The 26,673-nt window shown below is 39.0% G+C and overlaps 1 protein-coding gene across 6 annotated transcripts in view; it reads right to left on the bottom strand.

The window, feature by feature from the left end:
* The window catches only part of CEP295 (centrosomal protein 295), a 43,381-nt gene extending 17,591 nt beyond the window's left edge, over positions 1-25,790 (bottom strand). The window contains exons 1-17 of one of the 6 annotated variants that reach the window (XM_053934273.1): positions 25,774-25,790; positions 24,184-24,317; positions 23,259-23,459; positions 21,351-21,475; positions 20,479-20,572; positions 15,623-15,736; positions 14,590-14,730; positions 13,311-13,494; positions 11,334-11,525; positions 10,227-10,451; positions 8,840-8,970; positions 7,128-7,340; positions 5,963-6,054; positions 4,768-5,833; positions 3,652-3,823; positions 3,362-3,514; positions 1,751-1,987 (exon numbers count right to left, since the gene is read on the bottom strand). In XM_053934273.1, coding sequence (XP_053790248.1) covers positions 1,751-1,987; positions 3,362-3,514; positions 3,652-3,823; positions 4,768-5,833; positions 5,963-6,054; positions 7,128-7,340; positions 8,840-8,970; positions 10,227-10,451; positions 11,334-11,525; positions 13,311-13,494; positions 14,590-14,730; positions 15,623-15,736; positions 20,479-20,572; positions 21,351-21,475; positions 23,259-23,459; positions 24,184-24,291 — 3,448 coding nt within the window. In that variant the 5' untranslated portion in view covers positions 24,292-24,317; positions 25,774-25,790. Of the gene's footprint in view, positions 1-1,750; positions 1,988-3,361; positions 3,515-3,651; positions 3,824-4,767; positions 5,834-5,962; positions 6,055-7,127; positions 7,341-8,839; positions 8,971-10,226; positions 10,452-10,598; positions 10,633-11,333; positions 11,526-13,310; positions 13,495-14,589; positions 14,731-15,622; positions 15,737-20,478; positions 20,573-21,350; positions 21,476-23,258; positions 23,460-24,183; positions 24,318-25,430; positions 25,703-25,773 lie in introns of those variants that run through there. The other 5 variants (XM_053934271.1, XM_053934274.1, XM_053934275.1 and 2 more) reach the window with 5 other exon arrangements.
* Positions 25,791-26,673: the final 883 nt, after the last annotated feature.

Raw genomic sequence — 26,673 nt, 5'->3', positions numbered from 1 at the left:
TTGGCCCTCATCTTTGTACTGCCCACAGACCAGGTTCATTCACACCCCCCCACGCTCCTTCAGACAGGGTAGCGAGAGCTGGGAGATGTGTGTGCTGGAGGAACTCTCAACATCTCTCAGCGCGGCTGAATTAAACATCTGTGGATACCATGCAAAGGCCTTTTCTGCTTCTTTACCCTGGACTTGTAGCAGTTCAGGCTGCAACACTACATTAGTTGTTTTGCTTGTACCAACGGGCATATGAAAGCTGTCAAGTTTCTGAGAACTCCTCTGCAACTCCGATAATATTCTAGATGAATACTGAAAACTGTACTGGACCATGCAACGCTGTAATAAGCTTCAAGTTGCTTAAGTGAATGTTTTACAAACTAGTCATCTTTGTTCTTTTATAAAGCCAGTCAAGTTGCCCATAACATGCTTAGTAGGTTTCAATGTCCCTGTAACAAAATTATTTTGAACATTCACAAAACTTTCTAACAAAAATGTTTTTCTTGATAACCAAAACATCTTGTTTTATTTTATGGAATCAGAATAACTCTGCCACCTATGAACATGGCCTATCCTCAAAGGTGTTCTTGTTCAATAAAAGCTCTTCACAGGCAGACACGAATAGAGCTAAAGCAGTCCTTACACTATTACAGTGTTGCTCCTTTTGACATACTCAGTGGAGCATGTTAAAAGCCTATGATGGCTACTAGAAAGGTGAAAGCAGAATGGACCTCTCTTGAAAACTGGCTATGCACAGACTTTTCCCGGACAGGAGAGCTGTCACAGCTACTTGAAAATTCCAGGTGTCTGTCTCAGTTTTAGCATTGTGTTAGTCTCACAAGCTGATAGTTAGTCTGCACTGTGAGCTGACAGCCACAACTTCCTAATTAAATAGAAATTGCAGATACAAAATAATTACCTGACAATAAGCAAGACAATAGGTCACAAGGAAATGGAATGAATTCCATTAGGGTAAGCTCAGATTTGACATTAGGAAAAGGTTTTTCACTGAGAGGGTGGTCAATCATTGGGACACATTCCCCAGGGAAGTGATCATAGCACTAAACCCATCAGAGTTCAAGGAGCAACTGGGCAGTGGTTTAGTTTCAGGTAATCCTGGGAGAAGCAGGGAGTTGGACTCAATGAACCTTATAGGTCTTTAAATTTGAAATATTCTACAGCTCTCAATTTTCGTGTCTGTCACAACTAAGACATGATTCTTTCCAAGTTTTTTTGAGCTGACAATGACCTCAGCCTTCTATTTTTTGTCTCAACCGTATTTTTAAGTAATTTCTTATACACATTAATCTTTCAGTGGATGTCTACATCAACACATTAACACTCCAGAGGTCTTTTTAAGCATTGATTTCCTTTGTATCAATACAAGAATCACTGGGTATTGAATCAGGAACGCCACTGGTCTACCCAAAATAGGTTCCCACCTGAAATACCTGCACAGCTTTACAATTCTAAAGGTTACAGATGAAAAGCACATGCCCTGGACAAGAAACTGTTGGCCAGCAATGAAGTGTCCGGCAATGTGGACTTGTTACCAGAATGGTAATGGGTCCCCAAAACCCAAAAGATAAAAACTCATTCCTTCTGAAACAAGTGCTTATTGAAACAACCTTTTTTACACTCAAAATTCAATGGCATTAAATAGCACTGCATATTCTTTGACAGTCAGGTCATATTCTACAAATAAAAAGCAGCAAAGTCAGCAATGCTGGAAGGTATTCTTGAAGGGAGAGGATTTTCTCACCTGAATCACATGACGTTTCAGCAGCCAGCATCAGCAATTCTTGTAATAATCTTCCTGATGGATTAGTTTGCCTTGGACTTCCATTGGAGGCTTTTCTGTCATAGTTTGTTATGCCCAAGGGAAAGGTGCCTTCATGAAGAGCATGACTGTAATGTTTCACACATGCAAACTCCCCAGAGGCTGAAATCTGAGAAGTTTCTCCAGTACCATCATCTGTTTTATCCGAATTTAAAACATCTGTAATCAGTTTAGGTATAAAAAGGAAGTGTTTTGCACTTCATGAGGAACATTAAGATGCACATTCTATTCTACAGAAATAAACTGCTGAATTTGTATGGTCTCCATTTTAATGAATTTAGCCAGATCACATCAGTCTATGCATTATACAGGCTGAAAGATTATGCAGATCATAGACTTCTCAAAAACTAATTCCTAATTCCACCAGAGTATTTCTTCAAAAAAACCTCAAACAAATATTTTCACACTCCAAACTCCAAGAAAACTTGCAGTAACTTCTCCGGATCCCAGGGTAATACAACTTCTCTGCTCTGGTTTAAAGACTTCTTTCTCTGCAACCCAGCCCACATAACAGCCCTTTCTGGCCACCCAGTCCAATAAAAATCTCAAGTTTTTACTACCTACCATGGTTTGATAATATAAGAATAAATCACATGTGGATCACAACAGTATTATACAGCTAAGTGTAAGTTACTAAGCCGAGTGCTTTTGAGAACATTAATATATATTTCCATCAAAACCTTCTCCAACAGAACTTGCTAGCTGATCAAGATATCAAATTGGTCCAACAAGAATTGCTCTGCATAAACTACTAGCATTAACTACTTTTCTTTACTTGAAGAATGCGCCATATCAGCTGTTTCATTATTTTGCAAGGAATGCCAGCCTGACAGGCCTATAATTACTCACATTGTTCTGCTGAGCCTTTTTAAGAACACAACATAAAAAGCTTTGTAAAATATGAATTACATTTTAGATGTGAAGAGACATTGAAAAAAAATTAAATGTTTACCTTTAGAAAACATGAGTTTGTTGTACCTGTTAAATAATGTTCCTTACAGAGAATTGCAAAGGATTGCCTGCAGACTGTAACTGTAATATATTTATAAAATTTTTATTGCTCTCCAATTTTTTTTTTGCAACGAGTATTTTTTAACTAGAAAAAACAACCTAAAGAGATGGTCTAAAAGTTTCTGTAGAAGCTTGATACTAACACTTTACTTGAAAGATTTTACAGTCACTTTCTTGCTATGATCAAAAGGTAAACCTTTAAACAAAATCTACAAACTTCTTTTTTAGAGTTATTGTACAACTGCCTGTTAACACAGACCCTGCCCAAAAGAAAAATCAACAGGGAATTCAGGTCATGGAGTAACTGAATTTTCTTTTCCTAGTGAAATTTTGTTTACGTTTTTCTAGGCACTCACAGAATTAACTTTTCTGAACTACAACTTTGCTAGTATATAATTATACTTTAAGAAAGGCAACAGTATCAGGTATTATTTCCTAATAATCTCAAGGATTCTTCAGAAAATATTATATTCCTCCAATCTACTATTCATAACAGCACTTATTATATATTTTATACATTACCTGCCAAAGAGAGGCTACAACTCTTCGGTGTGTCTACTTCTGGTATAACACTAAGTTCATGTTGCTCCAAACCAAGCCCTAACTTGACTTTTGTCACTGGTGGTTTGGACGACCTCTGTTTCTGTTCTCTACAGAGAACTTTCTCAGATTGTTCTGTAAAACAAAGTTTAGTATGTTGCAATAATATATGTACAAACACACAAACACTTCAAATTGGAGAGATGGAAGAGAACTCTACCTCAGCTGTAAAGCAATAAAAATTATAATGAAAAATAACATAATAGCCTTACCCGTTTGCTCAACTGGACCAATGCACGGTGAAATTGTTTCACTTCTGTGAAATTTACTCCTGCCACAATTCTCTTGCTGGTAGTTTTCTGACACTTGGAAGAAGTCAGTTCTCTTAATGCTGAAAGGCTTTTGTGCCTCTGTCATTTCTTCATTTGGGCACGTATGTCTCACCTTAGAAGGGGGAAGCAGTTTTATATAAAATTATATTTATACTCATTTATCAAAAGAGCATTTTCTCTTGTGTGTATTCCATGCAAGACAATATTGAGCATGTTGAGAAAGTAGTTCAATTATGCAGGATACCAGAAAGATCTCGTAGTTCACAAAAACATTTGGACATGGAGGTATTTTACTGTGCTCTACAAACCTAATGTGCTAAAACACAGTTACATTTTCAAGGCCTTTGTGAGATTAGATCAGAGTACTCATAATTTTTAACAAGAACAATTGCTGAAAAGTCTGCTTTCAGTTTTTCAGCTCCTGAATTCAACAATTTTAGCTGCTTGGAAACTACAAAATCAAAATACAGGAACTATAGGGAACAGTTATTCTTCTAAGATGGCTTCTGTTTAAAAAAAAAAAAACACAAAGAGGGGTAAAAGGAGGCTCTTTATAAGCTCAAAAATAAACTTGGATTTTTCTTCTGTTACTGAGAAACAAGGAAATTACAACTCAAGACTGCAGCTGCCAAACCAATTTCATAGTGGGTACACACAAAAAGACAAGCTTTAAAAATGATCTGTTCAAGATGCTTATGATATCCTTTCAGGTATTACTTGCGTATTGTTAATACACGGGCTGTTTTACACCTGGAGGTGCATTTACAGATATGAAAACAACTCTACCTACAGGTGTTTCAGACAACAATTTCAATAGGCATTATGTTCAGAGACCAAGCACAGACCTTCACAGTATTTTTGTTAGATTTAATAAAACTGTGCTCTTGGAGCTTTACAGAGGAAAATACTGATTACAAATCACAAGTCCTAATTAAAATTTTCGTTATGGTAAATCACCTAAAACTACCAACACTCCATGGGGTAAGCTGTAGCATTGATTTGTAGGTTTGATCACCTACTGATGATTTACCCATGCAAGGTGTTTCTAAAGCTTACCTGCTTGTTTAGAAGTTCTTTCAAAGCCTCTTGCTGTCTCTGCATCTGTTCTTTCAATTTATCTTGTTTCTGTAAAAGTAATTTTTCTTGTATTCTCTGTTTAGAAAGAAGAACTTCTCTTTGTGCATCTAGCTGCTCTTGCAATTCTTTCAAATACTTTTGCTGAGCTTGGATGCTTTCTGATGAGGCCAACACTCTGTCCCTTAAGCTCAGTATACCAGAATAATTTAACAAAGACACATCTCCTGCTTTTGATACCGAGAATTCCTCAATGCTCTGGGCTTTAGATTCTTCATGAGCTAGAATCGCGGGTTCAGAAAGATTGAGAGGTTGATCAGGGCTTGTTTTGCTGCTCTCTACAGATCCCTGCTGATAGGCTAAAGGGCCAGCCAAGGCTGATCTTTTTGCTGCTGGCATGATGGATGTCTTAAATGCATGCTCTTCTCCAGCTTCTGTCTTGTTTTGATAGTTAGATATCTTCTGAGGTAACTCTTTAGAGTGTACTGTTTCTGAAGACTCAGAGGAACTTTCTGCAGGCAACACAAATCTAAAGTGTTGTTGGTGTGCTTCTGGTTGTATTCTTACTGCAGTCACTTCCTTCCTGACTGACCCTGATGGTAAATGGAACTGGAATGGTTCACTGATGTGATTATTGGCAGTTTTGAATATTCCCACTTGTTCCTGTGAAGGACAGTCACAGGGCAAGTGAAACCCTCCATGCTTCAATTCCGATGCTTCTGAAAACTGCACTGATTTTCCAGGACAAAGATTATGCACTTGCTCTTGCTGCTTCTGTGAAGATAGTTTTTCCAACATACCCAATTTTCCTGAAAACACAGGTAATGACTGTGAAAATTCTTGGGCATGAACTTGTTCTGACGCCTGGTACTGTGTTGGCTGTGCTCCTTGTATCTGTAGGGGCAGCTCTGAGACAGGCTCTAAATTAATGGGTTTTGTTTCCCTTGTGCTCAGAGGTATTTCAGAACTAGACAAGTACCTTTGCCTCAGTGTATTCTGATACTGCTGTAGATTCTTTCTAGCTTCTTCAATAGTTTGTTTGTGCAACCTGAACAGAGTGAAAACATGGATCTTTTCAAAGCAGTGCAAAAAGAAACATCAATTTCAATAATCAAGGCAATTCAATGACTTTGAACAGGCATTCCATAAAGACAGTTTGTATTCCATAGATACCTACCTTTTTTGCTGCAGAAGGCGCTGTTGAAAATTACGTATCGTCTGTCTGTGACTGTCTTCTCCTGGACTCCTGGTTTCTGATACATTTCCAGACTAATCAAAATAAAACAATTTTAATTGCACATATACAACTAATTCCCAGAAAATTATTATGGCAGCAACCTTAAGCTGTGTGTTCTTGCACCTAAGTTTACAGGAGCTGCTGGATACCACCATATTTGAAGTCTGTGAGATTTCAGCCTGAGGCAATGAAGCTAAAAGAGATTTTGGAACAGATGGCCCACAGCTACAGCCTCTCTCTACACACACCATCAAAGTCAATGGTGCTTACAGCAGCTCAGCCTAAAGAGGTAAATATACCCTGCAAACTCAGGGAGCAATGAGCCAATGTAGCTGCATTTCCAAGGCAATCACATTCTCAAAAGAGTAGCAGTTGTGCAAATGAAGCAAGATTTTATATATAAAAAAGGATTACTTTCCATCAACATTCTCCATAAATTCCTCTTCTTTAAGCATTTGCTTGAGATTTAAACAAAGACAGAGGCAGATTTTTGTCTTTTTTCTCCCACTATGATTTCTGTTTACCTTCTTGAAAAAGGTTATGTCTACCTGCACAATCATTATCTGACTTTAACCAGATTTTACTAACAGGTATTATGATCAAGGCTACCCCTTGAACTATAGAGAGACAATACAACAGCAGAAGTCACAGTCACAAAGTCACAGAATATCTGAGTTGAAAGGGACCCACAAGGCTATCAAAGCCCAGTTCCTGGCCCTGCACAGCACCATCCCCAAGAGTCACAGCATGTACCTGAGACCATTGTCCAAACTCTCTTGAACTCAAGAGAGGCTTGGTGCTGTGACCACTTCTGTGGGAGCTGTTCCAGTGCCCAACCATCCTCTTGGTTAAAAACTTTTTTCCACAGTATCTAACCTAAACCTCCTCTGACACACTCACGCCGCTCCTTCAGGTCCAGTGATACCATGTGAAGTAGAAGCTTGCACACTAGAAAAAGAAGCTTTCAAATGTACAAATTTCTAATTCACAGCCTAAGAAATAAAAATTGTCTTAATTGATATAGTTCAAAATTGGTAAATGGTGTTCTTTATTTTTATTATAATAGTAAATAAAAACCTACACACAATTTTCTGTAATTATTCACCTCATGTTCCTTTTGGTTCTGGTGATCTGTGGAATGGAGACTGTGGCTTTGCACCAGCTGACTTTGGTCTTCCTCTTCCTTTTTTTTCTTAGCCTGCTCCAAACAGGTTTGCATTTGGATCTTCAGATAATCAGCCTCCAAAAGAGCTTTCTCTTCCTCAATTTTTTTAATCAAGGCCAGCTGCTCCTGTTTCTGTTTCTCTATTTCCTCATTCTATCAGAAGAAAAATGAGGGAGAATCTCTAGAACTGAATGACAAAGAAACCAGACTGCTCACACACACCACCACATACAAACTTTTGTTCCAAATTACAGAAGAAATTCTATTGCTTGTGACAGGTATTTCCAAATTGCAACAGGCCTTTAAAAGTAGTTCCAAAGTCTACAGGAATAACTTTGTTTTACTGGCTAAATATTTCTAACAATCTCTGAGTCCATTTACTATTGCATTATTATCTGTTCTAAAATTAATAAAATCAGAATCCATTCAAGACATGTTATCATTTTCCAAAGACTGCAAAAGAAATAATTTTCCTAAACTTACTTGAAAAATCTATTTTGCATTTTACTCAGTTTTTCATCAGAGTTCAGCACATCTAAACATTAATTTAAGCTTTACAAAAGCTTCTAAATAGCTAATGTATAACCACTTTGAGAGCAGTCCATAAGCGTCTGAAGTAGTCTGTTTGTTTTTATTCTCTTTCCATATACCTATCAGCTACAGTTCACTTAGATCCACACTTAGTGACAGCATATGTACTTTTAGAACGGAAACAAAGAAAAATTTCAAAGTACTGGCAAAGATGAAGTGCACAACAGCCTTTAATAACAGTCTGAATGGGTAAGTCAGGAAAAGCAACCTGAGAAAATGCCGGACCTGAGAACAGCTAATGTGGACACAGAACTACATACACCTGGCCAGATGCAAAGTGAGAGGAAATGAAGGTTAAAGAAAGTAGCCACACTTTCATAAAGGATCTGCTGGTTTTTTTTTTTTTTAATATTACTATTTCATCAAATTTTTGTTTCCTTGATTTCTGAACTTAAACTGTACAACTGAAGGCTGCACGTAGACCCAAAATTCAAGTTTTTTTTATTTTTTTTTTAATTGGTAAGCCACCACATAACAGCTGGTAGGTCTCTAGGGATACAACAAAAATTAAAATACAACAAAACACAATACACAATAGATATAATGAAATAATGCATAAAGGTATTATTTTATAAATGTAGTAAATATAGCATTCCCAGAGACACAAAAAACTTTCTGCATTTGCTTCCTAGATAACCTTCCTAGATAATGGAAAAAAAAATTATTCAAGGTTTGTATGCTTTTACTGTCACTCTAAACACAATCTCACAGACCTTCCTACATTATTACACAGGGTAAATAAAGTTTTTAGACTTGTGTATTGCTGACTATACCCTCCCTTTATAAAACAAAGATATTAATGTACAACTGGGATTCTCATTTAACCCTGACGTATCCTTGCCTACAGCACTTGTTACATTTGAAGAAACTGAGGGTTTCCACTCTATTCTATATTCCAGCTACAGCTTTGATTTTTGAGAAGTATAGAAAATGTTACAGTAAAAGTTCAAATGTTGAGAGTGCTTATAGCTGCTGTATAACCTGAAATACTTTAAAATCTTTTGTAAATCTGTTTTTTTTTTCAGCACAACTGAGGTAAGGATAAATACAAACACACTTACCCACTTCTGTCTCTCCTCTTCCATTCTCATTTTAGCTGCCTCTTCCATTCTCATTTTAGCTGCTTGTTCTTGAGGATGGATTGGAACTGACTTTTCATCTGCAACTGTATTTTCCAACATTTTCACAGAGTCTAAAACATACATGTTATTTAGCTGTAATTGCAGTCAGAGCGAGTCTTGGATCTTCTTTACACCTTGCTTTACAGTTTCCCAGTATCTCTCAACAAAATGCATAAGCTGCTCTTGGAAAGATCTATATCCTACTATTCCACCTGTCTCCATAAGCTGGAAAATCAGGTTTTTATATAATTTATGTCTTTAATAGCCCTTTATTGAGTGTCTTTCTTGAATACACAGTAATGTCCCAGCTTCAGCAGGACTGAAAATTACTTCTAATATTACTTGGGAGGCCGAGAGCAAGATCATCCTGAAGAATCAAAAGCCACACATTAACCTCTTGGAACAAAGAGGGTCTAAAACTGGCAGTATTGAGAAAATTATCTCACATTTGGCTACTGCACAAAAAGCAAGTCTCAATCCTGTACTGTTAGCTTCAAATAGCAGCACATTTTCCCCAAGGCATGGTTTCACTCATGCTGCACTCTCCAATCGCCAGGCATTATGCTGGCATAGCCATGTACATGATGGAACTAAATCACTTTATCCTGTTTAAAAAAGCAAGCACCCTATGAACAAATTACCCAAAAGCAAAAAACCCAAAACCACATGCCACAACTTGATCACTTGAAAAATTCAGAAAACCCACTCAACATACCAGATCACCAATTCAGCATTAGCCTAACCAGAAGGGCACCAAGGACAGACATGGGAAGTAGCCCAAGATGATTTGGCTATCAAACAAATTGCAGTGTCTAATTGCTATAAATTCCAATTTTATGAAAAGGTTTTTTGGAATGGTGCCTAAAAGCAGAAAAAAAACTCCACTTATTAGCTTATGCTTGTCTTGGGCATTTATAGCTGTGAATCTCCAAAGAAAGTGGCTTTTCACAGGTACAGAAATTCAACGCTGACTCCTGCACTGAGAATTCTATCCCTGGAGGCAAACACCTATTAAGTACAGCAATACCAAGCGTGACAACAATTTGAGTGAGATTTGAAAGACAGAAAGATATTTTGGACATCTGTTCTCTTCAAGATCTTAATGGACAAGTGGGAAATAATAGCAAAAACCTCTCTTATTTGTGGTTTCAACAAATCCACAATGCGTTGTGGGCACAGACAGGAAACTGTACTTTCATTCAACGTGACAAAACATTTAAGACTGGAAGTTCTTTAAACAGTTTTGTCACAGTCACTGTCACAGTTCCTGCAGTACAAGTCTTTTGCTCCTATACAACAAACTTTGATGCAAGCACGTACTGTGTACCTTTGGCCTCAGACACTGTATTTTTCTGCTGCTCCTTGTTAAGTTCTAAATCACATAATGGTCTCTTTTCACTAATAATTGTGCCTGATTCAATAGTTTCAAATTCACTTTGACTCTCTTTCTCACTTTTTGATGTCCACTCCTCTTTTTGGCTTCTAATTTTGTTCAACAATTTCTTTAAGGCAAGTTTTGACCGAGGTTGGCAAGTTTTTCCTTCTTCATGCCCTAGAAAGAATAGATACTGTTAACAGTTTTGGGTAATGAATATCTTCATATCATTTAAAAAAACCCCTCTCTTTTATTTTTATTGCTTACAGAGTTGGACAAATAGCTTAGCTGTATTTTTAAAATCTTAGCAAAATTTTCTCTTACCTGCAAAAGAAAAGCAGTAACTTGTCTCTGCAAGCTACAAAAGAAGGACTAAGCTGGATGCAGTGTTTTATAGTCAAACTGTAGCAGAAATATGCAGTACTATCCCCACACCTGCCCTCTGCTTTCTATCAGCACTGGCAGCACAATGCACCACAGACCAAACACCAGACTGTGCCACCCAAGGGATGCAGAAGTGCTTGGCCAAGCAGCAAAGCTCACAGACACTTTTCTGGCTCACATCATATGACCCTGGACATGACACAAGCAAACAGGACACACTCATGCATCCATTCCAGCCTACTCACAATATGCAGCAGCTCAACCACAAACCTGAACATAAAAGACATACAATAAGCAGACTATAAAGCTTCAGATTTGAAATACCTCAAAATCTTAAGTTCACACATCAGCATCAGTCCATAATTTGTACTAAGTATACTGTAATAATTATGGCTACTAACAGTGTAGTTCTTACAATTAAAAATTATTCTCAGCATATTAATAAACTGAAGCACATCAGAAAAAGAAGTCATATTTTCATTTTTAAATTCATAATCATTAGGGTATTAGCCTCTATGCTAAACATAAACCAAATTATAATGAATTACTTTATGAACATTAAGAAGTTTTACTACTTAAGGCATTTTACTTATTACTAAAATTTATTTGATATACTAATCTTTTCTAATATAAAATGAAAAGGTTTAATTTAAATATGCAGTTTAGAAACTTTACTTTCTGGTTCATTAGGGACCTCCTCTTCTATCACATGTCCTGATTCTTGTTGAGTATCACAAGGAAGCTCTGGTTGAGTGTCACAAGCAGATTCATGCTCCAAAGAGATATCAAGATCATTATCTTGAGCTCTGTCAGAAGGGGCTGGCAAAGGTTGTGGCTCAAACTGCAGAATCAGGTCTCCTTTCATGTCTAATTAAAAGAACACAATGAAATAAAATGACCATTTGGAATACAAATCCAACAACATTGCAAGACAACACTCACACACAAATCCCCAGAGTTAATCCAGTTTTTTTTCCCACCAAAATACAAGATTCAAAGCTGTTTAGATCAATAGCCATCTATTCATACAGAACATCCACAGCAGTTTCCACTAGAATATGCTATGTTTTTCAAAATAGCAGTTGATGTGATGAAAGGCTTAGCTTTACACCAAAAGCAGCTCACAAGAAAAATTACACATGATCCCAATAACTTAATCAGGGAAAAGACACACCCCAACCTGGCTGTTCACAAGGCTGCCACAGGAGAGTGATCGCACAGCCCAGGTGTGAAATCCCAGCAGACTGCACAGCAGGAATGCCCCTATGGTCACCTTGCTGACTGAGGGGGTTGCTGCCTACAAGGGATGTGGGACACAGGGGAAGATCACCTTGAAATTCTATCCTTGTTACATATACTTAGGGGAAGAACCCAAGGCAGGGAAAAGAAAGGATCAAATTAGTCAGGGGCAGAACAACTATGAGATAAAAGTGTAAAAATAATGAGATAAAACGAGACAGTCAGTCCACTGGTCTGGCCATGCACTGTACCTGACAGTCTGTTCTGTTTGCTCACTAAATTCCACTTGTAGCTGTTTTTCTACATGAGGAACACTGTGTTTTCTATGCATGTGTGTACATAGATATATAAGGGCCAGTAACTGGAACAGGGACCAGAAGTCACAGGTTCACCTGTGTCTAGAGCATTGCTAACTGCAGAGGCCATAATGAGTGCATTTAGGTGGGTATGAGTAACAGCATGCAGTGGCTAGCAAATCACAAGCTAGACTAGCTAACAAGAATGGTAAGAGGCTTAGGAGTTACACATCAGGCAGCTCTAAGACTGGGCTGGGTATTGTAGAGGCCAGGGGAACCCACAAGCTATCTAGGAAAGGGATCAAGAGATCCAAGCATTCAAGCCAGCTACAGAGGAGAGGAAGGGATCCTAAGAAACCTGCTTGCACATGTGTGTGCATCTCCAAGACTACAAGAGGATTCAGGGTCAGCTACTGGGTAGACTGAGTATATAAGTTCAGTTCCCACAGGAATCCATAGTATGTGCATGTCTGTGCATATGCTCACATGCCCAGCTGTGTCTGTGCAGTAACAACTGGAGTAGAGCAGATCTTGGGGGTTCACAGGCCCAGCAGCCAGCAACTGGGAAGACTAAAGATCAAGGGCCAGCTGCCAGGTAAGAGCAAGTGTCTAAAGCTATCCACCAAGTGATCCATAGCATATATTTGAGCATGTGTGCATTTGAGTGAATACATGAGTATGAGAGGTAATTCTAAGGCTCCAGGACCCAGCATGAATCACTGAACACTAGACTGGGTGTCTAAAACCTGAGGAGGATCTGCAGTGTGGCAGAGAGACCTAGGATACAGGGGACAACTCCTGGATAGACTGAGTGTCTAAGATCAGCTGCTGAAGGGATCCATACCATATTACAGACATATATCCCACAAAAGGCCTTTATGATAATCAGCCAGAGCAGTAAACAGAAGGAGGCCATTTGTGCTGCTTGTACTTATGCGAGTGCTGTTTTTCCTGCTGGCCTGCATGGCCAGCTGTATGGATGTGCCCTGGAAGGCTGTGTGCATGCCAACTATGAATACACACACAGCCTCCCTACCGGCTGCATAGGGAGGAGGAAGCTGCAGCAGCCTCTCCTTTACTGGGTGCCAGATTCAGCAACCTCCAACAAAGAACTTACTCCTGTCTTCACTGCACATTTCTTCAAATGCAGACTCCAGTTCTCTCTGCCATTCTTCTTTTATTTCCATGCGTTTGTATGGTGGCACTGAAAGCTGAGGTGGCATCTGTGCGACAACCCGTCTCCTGCGCATCCGATCCTGAGCATGCATTTGCTCCAGTTCTTCCAGAAGTCTTTCCCTGTCCTTCAAGAATAAAGAAGGGATAACAAACCTTCAGTGCTCACATTCAGACAGCCACGTATCAAGACTCATACAAAATGCTTCCATTTGGTTACCGTGATGTTTGGCTAATGTTCAAAGTTAATCTTATTCTAGGGAGAAAGTGCTTCCTCGGGAGAAAGCCATATCAGCCCTTTAGACACAGGAGTCATCAATACTACCTAGAAGATCTGATGTTAAATAAAGGATCAGACTTTACACCTGCAGGCCAACTTTCCTCAAGATAATTAGACTTCCTGTTTTATAAGGTAAACAAGTATTTCTTTTGCCAAGTGACTTCTGCTAGTATTTAATTCAGCAGTTGCTACTTTTCAAGATGCAAACTAAATACTTTTTGGCACATCGAGTATATGTGAGAGCTATTTAAAAAAAAAAAGAAGTTTGTTGGGATATTTTCTGTTAATTTCAGGAGCATCAGTAATATTTCCAGAAATCCCCATTTTAGTTTGGTTACTCATTCAGGGCCAATCATATTCCAGCTGGTAAAACGCAAGCTTTTCTTTTTCTAGACAACAAAAATACATGTGAAGCTATCAGACCACAAAAATTTTTTGAGTGTAGATCTCAGTACAAAGACTTTTCTTAGTAGTTCAATTTTTATTTCTTAAAGGAAACTATTTCAACATTTCCAGACTTGCACACTAACAGAATAGCAGTCTTTGAGTAAAAACTTAGAAAAGTTTTCAAAAAATAAAAAAACTTCTTACCTTCTTAGCAATGTTTTTTCCACTGAAGTACCAACTGCAACTACAGCTAATGTGGAAAAGCAGAACTCATTACCTATTGAAGTTTTGCTTGACTATTATCTATTGGTTAATAGTTGGTCAAACATTCAGATAACAAAAATTAAGAGGATGTTCTTTCATTCTCACTCCTTCTAGATGCTAAAACAAGCAAACAGATTTTGACTTTTTTTTTTTTTTCAAAGACATTCTGCAAACTTTATTTAGTCCAACAATTTCCCTCCTGTAAATGTAATTCCTTTATTAATCACCTACCTACAACTTACTGAACAGTGGCCGTTCTGACATTAAAAACAGGCATAACTGCTTTGCCTACCTTGGCCAATTGGATCTTCTTCAAGGCGTGACTTCCTCTAATATGTGCCTTTTCAAGCTGCTTTCTTCTTTCCCTCTCTGTCTCCCTGTGTAGTTCCTCCAAACGTCTCCCTTCTTCTTCAGCAGCTAAATGAGCATCTGGCTGGCAGACAATCAATAGTTTAGTCCACAAAGTTCTTTGATAGTTTAAAGCATATGTAACAATAGATAAATTAATAATTCTGCAGCAATAGCACTTAAATGACGTACAATGCCATATGAACATCCTTGAATGTTTATGTTGCAAGCAGGACCAAAATCACTTTTTACCTTTGGAAAAAATTCATTACTACATATTTTGTGAATTTAGGTGACAAAGTGTTCCAGTTTCAAGCTGTACAAGTGTACGAGGGACACTCGTTTATATAATTTATTTGTTATCACAGAGTGGTTACTTTTCCTACAATACATAGTAAAATGAATGATATGGTCAACATTACAGATTGAATACTTCTGTCCTCATGCTTTTGTTTTAATCAAGGGGGAAAATGTCCCTGAAATATCTTCAATCTCATTTGGGAAACCAGAAACAATCTGCAACTTTCAAAGAAGAAAAATCTTACTAACATAAAAATATACTTAGGAATAAAAAAAAATCATTCCAAATAAGCAAGGCAAATACAAGACATGTCTGGGAGTACATTGCTAAAAAGAGGGGAAGAGAGAAAACCAGGGCAACTGCACCTATCGATTCAGCATAAGCCACAAGTCTTCCAGTTTTGGTGTTTGAACATTATACCAGTCTTGTGATGTCACCTTCCAATAACAGCCTGTTCACAAGGGACTGCTAGGTGTGATCCCCTAAGTGATTGAGCACGTAACAGGCTTTAGAAGCCTGCCCATCTGAGATTCTCTTCAGTAAGTAGTGTAAGCTTCTTTATACAAGTCATCTTTAAACAGGTTGTAGAAAATCCACCAGCTGATATCCAGACAATGTATGCAATGTAAAGAAACATGTATGTAACACCGTAGCACAAACACTTGGACTTAATCACCTGCCCTCCGTCCACTTCTCTGTCCACCAAAGCTTCAGCAATATGGTAACGAGTAACAGAAAAGTTGTCAGCACCACAGGGCTTCATGGCAAGGATCTTTTTCACTTCAAAACTCTAGGAAGAAAAGTACAACCACAGCTGTATCACAGAACAGTAGCTCCACCAAAGCAACTAAACAGAAGTGATCTGTATAGCTAAATTATTATTAAAAGACACCAAATTCTGTCCTGAAAATAGTGTTTAAAACCTTATATACATGTAATAGTTAATAAACCACATCAGCACACGGCAGATCTAGAGGGTTTTTATAACAGAGAGCATCTAACAGTCTTAGGCAAACCCCTGCACAGAAACTGACGCTCATCAGTGTCATGTTTCAAAAGCACTAATTTAAAAGCACTTGAGTTTAATGCATTAATACAAATCCCACTTACAACAGCTGTCACATTCATCTCAGAGCAGGGCAGCCACAGACCGACAAAATAATTACACCCAACAGCAAAGCAACACTTGTTAAGTACAGAGTTGCTTTAGGAAACTCAGAGCCATTATGTCCAATTCATTAGTTGACCAGAGAAAAGAGCGTTTTCTGTAACTTCACTGAAAAGTGTCTATTCATAGAATGCTAAGTTGCTGTGGTTTTTCAGAAGTTTTGGGTACACTAACACATTTCAACTCTTTTCTGGAAATTTGAACAATAAGCCATCAGCCCCTCCCTCTTCTTTGGCATAGCCGCATGTTCTCAGAAGCAAAGTAGCCAGGTTAGGTTACTCAATATCCTGGAGGACATGTCTTTGTACTTAACATCTCCTCCATTAATTTTCTCTCAGTTTCCTCTTCCCTCAACCTCCTCCTAAAAATGTGTTCTTATCCACATTAACTAAACTGGAAAGATTCATAGCTTGAGTGCTCTAAAACTAACATGACCATAAAGAAACGCACACACACAAAGAGCAGCATCAAATCTCAGGAATATCTTAAAATTATCTCTGCATAAGAAGAGGCATACAAAATTTCAGTATTGACTATCACTATTTTATGAAGACTGTAGAAAGTAAAGTCTTTAAATGAAAATCAAAGAATCATACAATAATTTATATTGGAAAAAATCTTCATCAAGTCCAGCCATGAACTCAGCACTGCCAAGTCCACCACCAAATCATGTTCCTGAGTGCCACAACTCACCTCTTTTAGGTATCTCCAGGAATGGCGACTCCACCACTTCCCCAAGCCACCTGTTCCATCACTTGACAAGACAGTGAAGAATTTTTTCCTAATATCCAGTCTAAACTTCCCCTGGTGCAATTTGAGGCTATTTCCTCTTGTCCTATCACTTGTTACCTGGGTGAAGAGACCCACCCTTGCCTAGTTACAATCTCCTTTCAGGCAGTTGTAGAGCGTGACAAGGTTCCCCCTGAGCCTCCTTTTCTCCAGGCTAAACACCCCCAGCTGCCTCAGCCACTCCTCTTCAGCTTTGTGCTCCAGACCCTTCCCAGTTCTGTTGCCCTTCTCTGGACACGCTTCAGCCCCTCAATGTCTTTCTTGTCCTAAGGGACCCAAAACCAGTAAAATTACTTTTAGTCTTACCAACAGAACATCAGTAACTGATTTTATGGTCCTTAAACAATATTTTTGCATGTTATCGTAGTAGGTAAAAAAATAAACTGCTAAATTTCTTAATCAATAAAAATCATAGTAACAGATCAACACTTGCATATATTAATTATAGCTATGAGAACAGACAAGTCCCAGGCCTAAACCTCATTAGCCAGATTACCTATACTGGGTTACTTTCAGAATGTACAATTAAACACCTCTTCTGAATTATTTAAAATATTTAAAATTAAGAAACCAATAACAAAGAATTATTAATTACATGTAATCAATCAAACCTCCAGAATTTTATTCAAAAGCTGCGAAGATGTGAGAATTATGTTGGAGGCTGCAATTTTTCAATCAGTGTCAAAAGCAATTTAGGCTGAAAAAAATACCATTCTTCCATCATGGTTTTATAACTCCTCCCTCTTTTTTTTTTTCCTTCCTTCAAAAAGCAAATAATTCTATACTAAAATCTGGCAAAACTGGAGCAGCAAAGTATCATGAAATGGGACAAAAAACCCAACAAAACCCTCATGACCCCAACTCTACAAATGCTATGAATACTCAAGCAGAGTATAGTAATACTTTTCAGGTTTTGTTTCCATTCCATAGAAATCTAATAGATCATGTAAGAAAAAGTAGGTTTCCAAGAACTCTGCAACATTTTCCAATAAGATGGTGTTTACAGTTTAACTTCAATTAAGCAACTTTTCATTTCGTCTAACTAAATACAGCCTCAACTTCTAAAATCCATAATTCTGAGAACCAAAATGGGTTATGACATTAGAGTAAAAATACTTCTTTTCTAACTGGATAAAATCACAATAATAGGAGTATCTTTAGAGACTGTTTCTTATATTCTAAGTAATCAAGCCATGAACAACAATGCCCTAGCTCCTTTTTATGAAATTACAGTCAATTGTTATTGCAACAGAGCATCAGATTATGATTATAGTTGCATTTAATAAGCTCCTTATGCAAACATTCAAAAAAACCCAAGCAGACTTACTCAGATGACCATGTAATTTGCTGTAATTCACAAGATTTAAAGTTAAACAATTTAGATTCAGTGCCTTTTGAGTAACACATTTGCAAGACAAAGCCCTAGATTTACCTTCCCCCAACTGACAGTCAATATCTTTTGTTTTCTCTCTTTTGAAGCAGAAACAGGAATAAAAATCTCTCAATCTTTCAATTACTTAACATTTTCCCCCATTAAGTACATGGTCATGAAGTACATGGCACCCAGTAACTCTTTGAAGAAAATAACTTTATTCTTAGCCCTGTGCCCTCCCAGCCATAGGTCTACAACAAAAGGATTAAAATCTATACAGACATGAAAACTAGAAAAAAGGCTTAAAGTCAGCTAGTCTTTAAATGGAAGAAATTGACATGCTGTGCTATACGGAAACAGAGCAATCTCTTTTCCTCAACAAAAACTCAACATGTCTGCAAAACTATTGATTCAATCTGCCATTATCACAACATGAACATTGTAACAGAAACAAACCCCACATACTGTAGAAAATCCAGATGTTTGCAAACTGTTTGGAACTGATGTTTGGAACAATACTTAAACAGAGCACTGACCCAGACATATCATCCAACAAAACTGTATATGCAATTCTGGTTTCACCAGAACCTGAAGAAACCTGGAAATAAAGCCGTCTTGTTTCCCCTGATGACAAAATACTAAAGAATGAGGAGAAAATTCTGATTTTATAAAATGGAAAGGAAGATGCATTACTGATGTTGCTAGATAAAACTATTAAATAAAAGTATGACATATTAAGTATTGTGTCATTTTAGTTGTTATGGAGATCAACTGCAGTGACTATCTATGGGGAAGGGTTAAATCAAATGTGACATAAGACCCATTCTAAACTGCGAAAGTTACTACAAAGCAAAGCCACAGCATCTCATGCTTTTCTCAACAATGCCAAACTGAGCAACAGAAGCACCTGAAACCCAGGAAATAGTCGAAGTTTGGACTGATACTGACTTCACCGCTCTACACCAGACACACTGGGAACACACCCTGTGGCACAACATAAGAGGGCAGCAGCAGCGTGAAAGGGTGTGTGAATTTACCTGAACTGTACCAGACAGGACCTTATTCCAGATGTACTAAATTTCAATACAGCTTATATTTCACCAGAAATAACCCCAAACTCTACCACTCCCTTACAACACTTGTTTTCATCTTCACTCATATCCAGCTTACACAACATGAAAACCCTTGGGCAGCCAACAAAAAGATCTAGAGAGAAACTTGTACTAATGAAAGGTACTCCTTCTAATAATTCTTAAAACTGGGAGGGTCAAACCTTACTCAGTTTTTCCAGATACAACACCAAACTCCTATCATCCTGCACTCTAACCTGTACATAATGTGCTGGGATGTAGCTGGAAAAAGTTTTGAAAGCTTCACTGGCTCTGAGAGGGGCTAGTATACCTCAACCCTTTCTTTTATTGTCAGTAGTTTGAATATCCCTGAACCCAAAGGTGTAAAATGGCACACCACCACATGAGGCAACAAAACTCTGCATTCATGAAGTTCTATTAGTTAACTCCAAAGTAAAAATGCATGTAATATTCTTTCTGCAGTACAGATCTGCAATCCTACAGCAAATCCTACATGTATGCACCAGCTCTATGAAATCAAAGCAGCATGAATGGGGTACAAAGCCACACCTCAAAAGGCTGCAGCCTCCCCAACAGACTTGGGTGATGTTTTCCAATCAAAATTAAAGAGCTCCCCCTTTATTTAGGACTCCCTACAAATAAACAAAATTGAAGGGAGGAAAAAAACCCAACAAAACCGCCCCACAGCTAAAACCACAGAATTGCCTTTATTTCAGAACTAAACAAAATGCTGCAAACTACATCAGTATGACAGCAGGCTGAGGAGGCATGTGATGTACTTGCTGAGAGAGATCATTGTAAAGGCTCATATCACTGAGGCTACTAAATGAAAATGAGATATGATGAAAGTTTAAAAAGACACATTAACTACAAAAATAAAGAGTCTGATTACAAGAAATAAAATTCACATACAACAAGAGATCAGTAATGTACCCAAGCTTAGTAGCAAGAAATCCACTAACATCTAATGAATTCATTCTCTTGGCTTTTGCTGAACCACTCTCCTTATACATGCAAATACCAACTCTGGATGTCCTGTTGCAAGGAGTCAGACCAATAAATATATGTGGTATCCCTGAAATTGTGATCACTGTTGTATAATGGATACATACCTCAAAAGGACGTGGTGGAGGAGGTGGCAGGCTTGCAACTTTGGCTGCTCTTTGTCTTTCCACTTCCAGAGCACGTTTACGTGCATCTGCTCGTCTTGGGGGACAAAGACAAAACAAGCCACAAAAGAGAAGAGAGATGGAAAATTATTCAAGCAACAGTGACAGAACAGTGCGAAATAAAAGGTAAACCTAAAATCAGATTCCTAAGTACCTGGACTGAATGGTCAGGCCATAGGGATGGGGAAGCATATTAAAAAGATAACACAACTTGGGCTGGAAGGCAGCATTAAAAATTACCTTCTTCAAGTTATGCAAAAACATGAATATATACAAGCATCCCAAAGCCAAGGCAAAAGTTCTGCTTTTGACCTAAGTTTCCAGAAAGCATTGCACACTTCAACCTACTTTAACTGCTTGAGTGTAGATATAGTTAACTATTTAATTTACAGGTCTTAGCTCAACCCAAGCACAACTACGCCCAAGAGGACACATGGCATTTTCCATGCCAGCTCAAGTTTGTTCCAATCTGCTTAATAAAAAACAACCTAAGAAGAAAGACCATGACAAATACATTAGGTCCTTTTTCCAGGTGGTTAACTCTCCATGAGGAACTGCCCTGACAACATTTCATTTCATACATCACTGAACTCCTGCAGAGTCTGTAAAGCCAGCTTGAATAGCTGACATTCTTGTCTTGGTTTTAAAGCTACAGTTTTTATCAAAAGGCACAAGCTTTGTCCATGAGCATTAATTCTATAATCCATAAAATTTCAAGATTGAAAAATTCCAAGCAAGAAGCATCAATATTTTTGCCTTTCACCTTGTGACACTGTAAAGTTCATTCTTAATAAAATGAAATAACTATTGCATACCTGGCTTGCTCACGAAGTAATTTTTCCTTTTGGTGCTTCTGCTCTATCAGAGCTTTTCTATGTCTTGTCTCTGCTCTTTGCTTCCTTTCCTCTGCTTGCTTTGCCAGAGCTTCTAAGTCAGGTTCCTTAAAATTAAAATATTGTAATCACTTAATACAGAATTCTACTCACATCTCATACTATCAGTATGATATTTCAAATTACATACTGCTGATAAGAAGCACAAGCTCAAAACTACCTTCTACTCTATTAAGGTAAAAATACTTTAATAACTTTTCCTTCTCTGCGATCTTTATTTTCTTCTTCTCCGTCAACAACAGCAGCAAACTTGCGACATCCCTCGGCCAATGTAACCAAATATTGATGTAAAAATCCTAGCTTCTTCTATATCAGTTTGATGAAAAGGATAATTAAACATAGTTATTTAAGCACCCTGTAGCAAATGCAAACTAAACTGTGTAGAAGAAGCATGTTACTACCCTTCAGTCATCAACAGAAACATTTATTGTTAGTTTTCTGTTCCTGTAACATTGATTCCACAGTTTTGTGCTAACTCAGCCATCCTAGCATTGGAAGGGACTTTATAAAGAAGTTGATTTAAAGACACTGATACATGGAAAAGCATAATGCTAATTTACTTGGGTTTAAGTATTCTGACTAATTCAGGAAGTAAGCTACTTTGCAAAATCCATGTAAGAAATCTATGGCTGATTTCTGTAAACCTGATTCAGAGTCAAACCTATAGAAAAATTCTACCCAGAAATCTTAATGATCTCTCAAGCAGAGCCTACATATGTTACAGAATTTTAAAGTTAAATCAGTTTATAGGTGCAGAATTAAAAAGTGACACCCATTTGCAGTCAAGACAACGGTCTCTGAAGCCCTTATCAAGGTTTTCCATGTCACTGGAGCACTGAAGTGAAAAAAAATGTTAAGTGTATTTTCTTGACCATAGGAAAGACCCATGGTGGAGAAATTTACTGTATTACTGGCATAGTTGAGATACTGAGTCTTTATGTACAATTTAGTCAAGTACAAACGTACATGATCATACAAGCTAATATAAAGTAACTTTAAAGTCTGCCCAGCAAAAGCCTTCACAGATAGGCCCAAAGACTATCTTGTGGGAAGATACCTGCAAAAAAATACACAACCACTTCTAAAAAGTTTCCATTCTTAAAAAGTTGTCCATTTAGGCATCAGGACTTCAAAATCTGCAATGTCAAAGGAAAAACCAAACAAACAGCAATTTTGGTATTTCTAAAACATCAGCATTGTCTCTGACAATATATGCTGGTATTGGCTGGGATAGAAATTATTTTCTTCACAGTGGCTGGCATGAGCTGCGTTTTGGATTTGTGCTGAACACAGGGTTGTGTTCATATATAGAAACATTTTTGTTATTGCTGAGCAGGGCTCACACAGGGCCAAGTCCTTTTCTGCTCTTTGTGCTGCCACACTGGTGAGAGAGTGGGGGGTACATGGGAGACTGGGAAGAGGCACAGCCAGAACAGGTGATCCCAGCTGACCAAAGAGATACTCCAGACCATCTGACACCATGCTCAGTACATAAAGTGGGAGGACAAAGGAGGAAGGGGAAGATGTTTGGAGTGATGGTGTTTGTCTTCCCCAAGTAACCATTACACATGATGGGTCCCTGCTGTCCTGGAGATGGCTGAACACCTGCCTGCCCATGGGAAGATGAGAACGAATTCTTCATTTTGCCCTGCTCTGTGTGTAGCTTGTGCTTTCCCTACTGAACTGTCTATATCTCAACCTGAGTTTTCTGGCTTTTAGCCTTCTGATTCTCTCCCTAATCCCACTGGTAAGGGAGTGAGCAAGCAGCTGCCTGGTGCTTGGCTGCTGGCTGGGGTGAAACCATGACACAATAATATTAAGCTCACTTACATTTTCCTTGGCCTGTCGGTGACCCTCCCCAATCGCTCTTAAGCTTGATAGATACAGTTCTTCCAGGACTTTCATCTTCTCATCCTGTGCCTTCTGCCATTCAGCTCTCAGTGCCTCCTCTAACTGATGCAGTTGTTGTTCTCTCCTCTGCTTTACCTTCTGCCTTATCTGGTAGGAGATATACTTCTGCTGCTCCCTGACCTGTAGAAATAGCATTTATGTTTATAAGCAATTCGAGATAAGCATACTTTTTGTAGCAAGACATTCCACAACACTGTTTACCCTACTTCCATCTTTCCATCTCATCTACTATTCCGTTCACAGTCTAGCCAGAAAATACTTTCAAGTTGCTCCTACCTTTTTCCAAAATTAATATATAAAATAATAAATTTAATCTCAATTAAACACTTTGGTTAAAGTCCAAAAAATTACATACAAGTGACAAACTACAAACACTGCTTGGAATATCCTTCCCTCCAAAAATATAACACAATAATCTATGAAAGGCTCTTATTACAATTCAAGATTTAAAAAAAATCAACAACTATACCGAAAACTTAGTAAACATAGTTTATTATTTTCCACTCTGTATTTTAGGCTTTTATTTTTTTTTGACAGAAAGGGTTGTCAAGCACTGGAACAAGCTGCCCAGGGAAGCAGTTGAGACACCACCTCTTTAAAAGTTCAAAAGACGTGTAGATGTGGCACTTAGGAACATGATTCAGTCGTGGACTTGGCAGTGCCAGATTAATAGCTGGACGTGATGATCTCAAGAGTCTTTTCCAACATAAAAAATTCCACCATTCTACAATACTATTACCTTGAAATTTAGCCTACAGGAAATAATCTTTTCAATTACTTTTCTTAAATTATTTGTTACATCATCAAATGAAATACAACACATGGAAAAATACAACAGGCATACCTGCTGTAACCTTAGTTTTCTTCTTCTTTCGTATTCTTCTTTCAGAAACATGGCTTCTTCATTAGGACTAAGCCTCAATGTCCCAGCTGTTGCAAGTTTCCTCTTCATCTTTGGATATGCTGAATAATCAACTTCTATGAGAACAACGTAAAGAAAAAGAGAAATTGTGCATAAATGACACTGGCAGAACAGCTATAAAAACAGGACACTGCCATAAGGTTGTCAATTCTATCATGGTATCTGCATGTGAGAGCTACAACTGTTCACATCTGTCCCAACTGGAGGCTGGAGCTGACATCTCAGAAGCCTTTTCCAACCTTAATGACTCTTAACTGTAATCAACAGCATTGGCTCTGTCTTCCTCACAGTCACAAAAGATAATGCTTTTGAACTTCTTTGAGCTATGTACCAAACACTGCAACAGTATGACATTCACAGTCTACTCTGCCGACCAGCCACCAACATTTGCAAAGTGAAGAGTGAACATTATTCCGCTCCTGGGAAGATTTAAAAACACAAACTACTGAAAAGCACACCCCACAGTAAAGCAGGTTGGTCAGATGATTTGTACTGAAATACTCTCGTAACTGTTGTAGAGAAGAGGTAAGATACAACAGCAATTTTGTTGATGTTTTTGGCTACACTCCAAGGTTTTCTGCTGTACAGGCTCTGAAACTCTAGCAACAGCCTGCGTACCAAACATTTCATTGGAAAGCTGAAAGTGCTCACTAACGATTTTTTATTCAAGATTTCCTAAGAAGACAAATTTCAAATTATGTTTCCTTCAAAATTTTACTGTGAAAGTCTAAAATTCCCCTCCTCCCAAACCAAGTAGGATTCTTACTGAATATTTAAATATTTATAACCCTGAAAATATTTGCACAAAACAAGCAAACAAAGACTTTCAAAAGCCACTGTTTGATTCTAAAAAAATCTAGTGAGAGTTTAACCAACATATCACACCTGGAAACGATTACTTCCAGCATCATATATACTGATCTTGGTACATTTAGAGACACAGTATCACAGATAAAATAGCAACACTGTAAAGAAATCAGGCGAGATGTAAAGCCGAAGATCACTTTCGGTTATTAAAGCAACGAATCCCAAGCTCTTTACAGCATAAAAAGGGTCAGTAACATCCTGGATCCTGCCAGCCCTCCCTTAGTCACCCGATGAGCTACAGAAGTTTATCACGGCACAAAAGTAAGTACCAAATTACTACATTCTCTCTCACACGCACACACATTCCTAAAGAGAGGAAAAATGTACAGGATGACCAATGCAAAGCCTGGATCCAAAGGATAACAGCAGAGGCAGAGAATGCGAGCGCCGCGCTTGCCCGGACTCAGCCGCAGCACAAGGCCAGCGGTGCGGGGCGGAGAGGGCCCCGGGTCCGCTCGGGCCGCTCCCGCCAGTCACCGGGAGCCCCCGCCGGGGCCGCACCTGGACCCGCCCGAGCTGAGGAAGGGTGGTGCGGAGGGAAGAGAAAGTAAAACAGCGAGGAGGGAAGGGAAGGGAAGGGAAGGGAAGGGAAGGGAAGGGAAGAAGAGAAGAGAGCAGAGCAGAGCCGAGCAGCTCCTCCCGCACCCGCCGCCGCCGAGGCGCCAACGGCCGCCGCCCCCGCCACGTGACCCCGCGCCCCCAACGAGCCGCCAATGGCGCATGCGCCGCCGTCCGCCCGGCTGCCCGAGCCCCGCTCCCGTTCCCTTGTAGCCAATTGGAACTCGAGACGGCGGCGGGGGGCGCGCGCGCCCAATATAAAAGCGGCGCTGTGGGGGAAGAAGGCGCTTGTCCCTCAGGGCGTGCCTGGCGGTTCCTCTGTGCCGGTCAGCCTCTTCCCCGTGGCCGATCTAAGTGTGGGCAGTACCTTGCTCACTTTAACGTGGCGAACTCAGCGCGCACGTGGAGAAATATATGCAGGGGAGGGGTTCGTCACCACGGCTTCCTCACAGCACCGCCCCAGGAGCCCGCAGGCGGAGTTTCCAAGTGCTCGCGTGGGAGGGGCACTCACTAGCCAGGCTTGAAATGCTGAGAGAGCGGAATAAAAGTGAATCCTGCTCGTTCTGCGTCACTAGTGTTGCTCTTACGCAGCTTCCCTGTTTTTGGTTGCACTGTGTCGGTAGAGGGAGTATCATAGAATTATAAAATGGTTTGGCTTGGAGGGGGACTTCGAGGATCATTTAGTTCCAAGCCCATTCAGGCTATGGCAGTGCCCCTGTACATGTAGTGCTGCTCTGCCTCATCTTCTAGGCTTGCACATGGCTTCCGCAGTAGACACATCTGTGTTGCTGCTTCAACCTTGCAGCTAAACCTTTCCTTTATAAACCTAGTTTTTAACTAACGTCAACCCCTTGTAAATTTGATGGTATACTTGCTTCTTTGCTGGCAGCATGTAGTGACAGGACAAGGGGGGTAATGGGTTTAAACCCATTAAAAGAAAGTCCTATTTAAAGAGAATAGGTTCAGATTAAACATTAGGAGGAAGTT

This window comes from Vidua chalybeata, chromosome 2, assembly GCF_026979565.1.
Source record: "Vidua chalybeata isolate OUT-0048 chromosome 2, bVidCha1 merged haplotype, whole genome shotgun sequence".
In the NCBI taxonomy this organism is placed as follows: Eukaryota; Metazoa; Chordata; class Aves; order Passeriformes; family Viduidae; genus Vidua; species Vidua chalybeata.
This window is presented reverse-complemented; position numbering and strand designations above follow the sequence as displayed.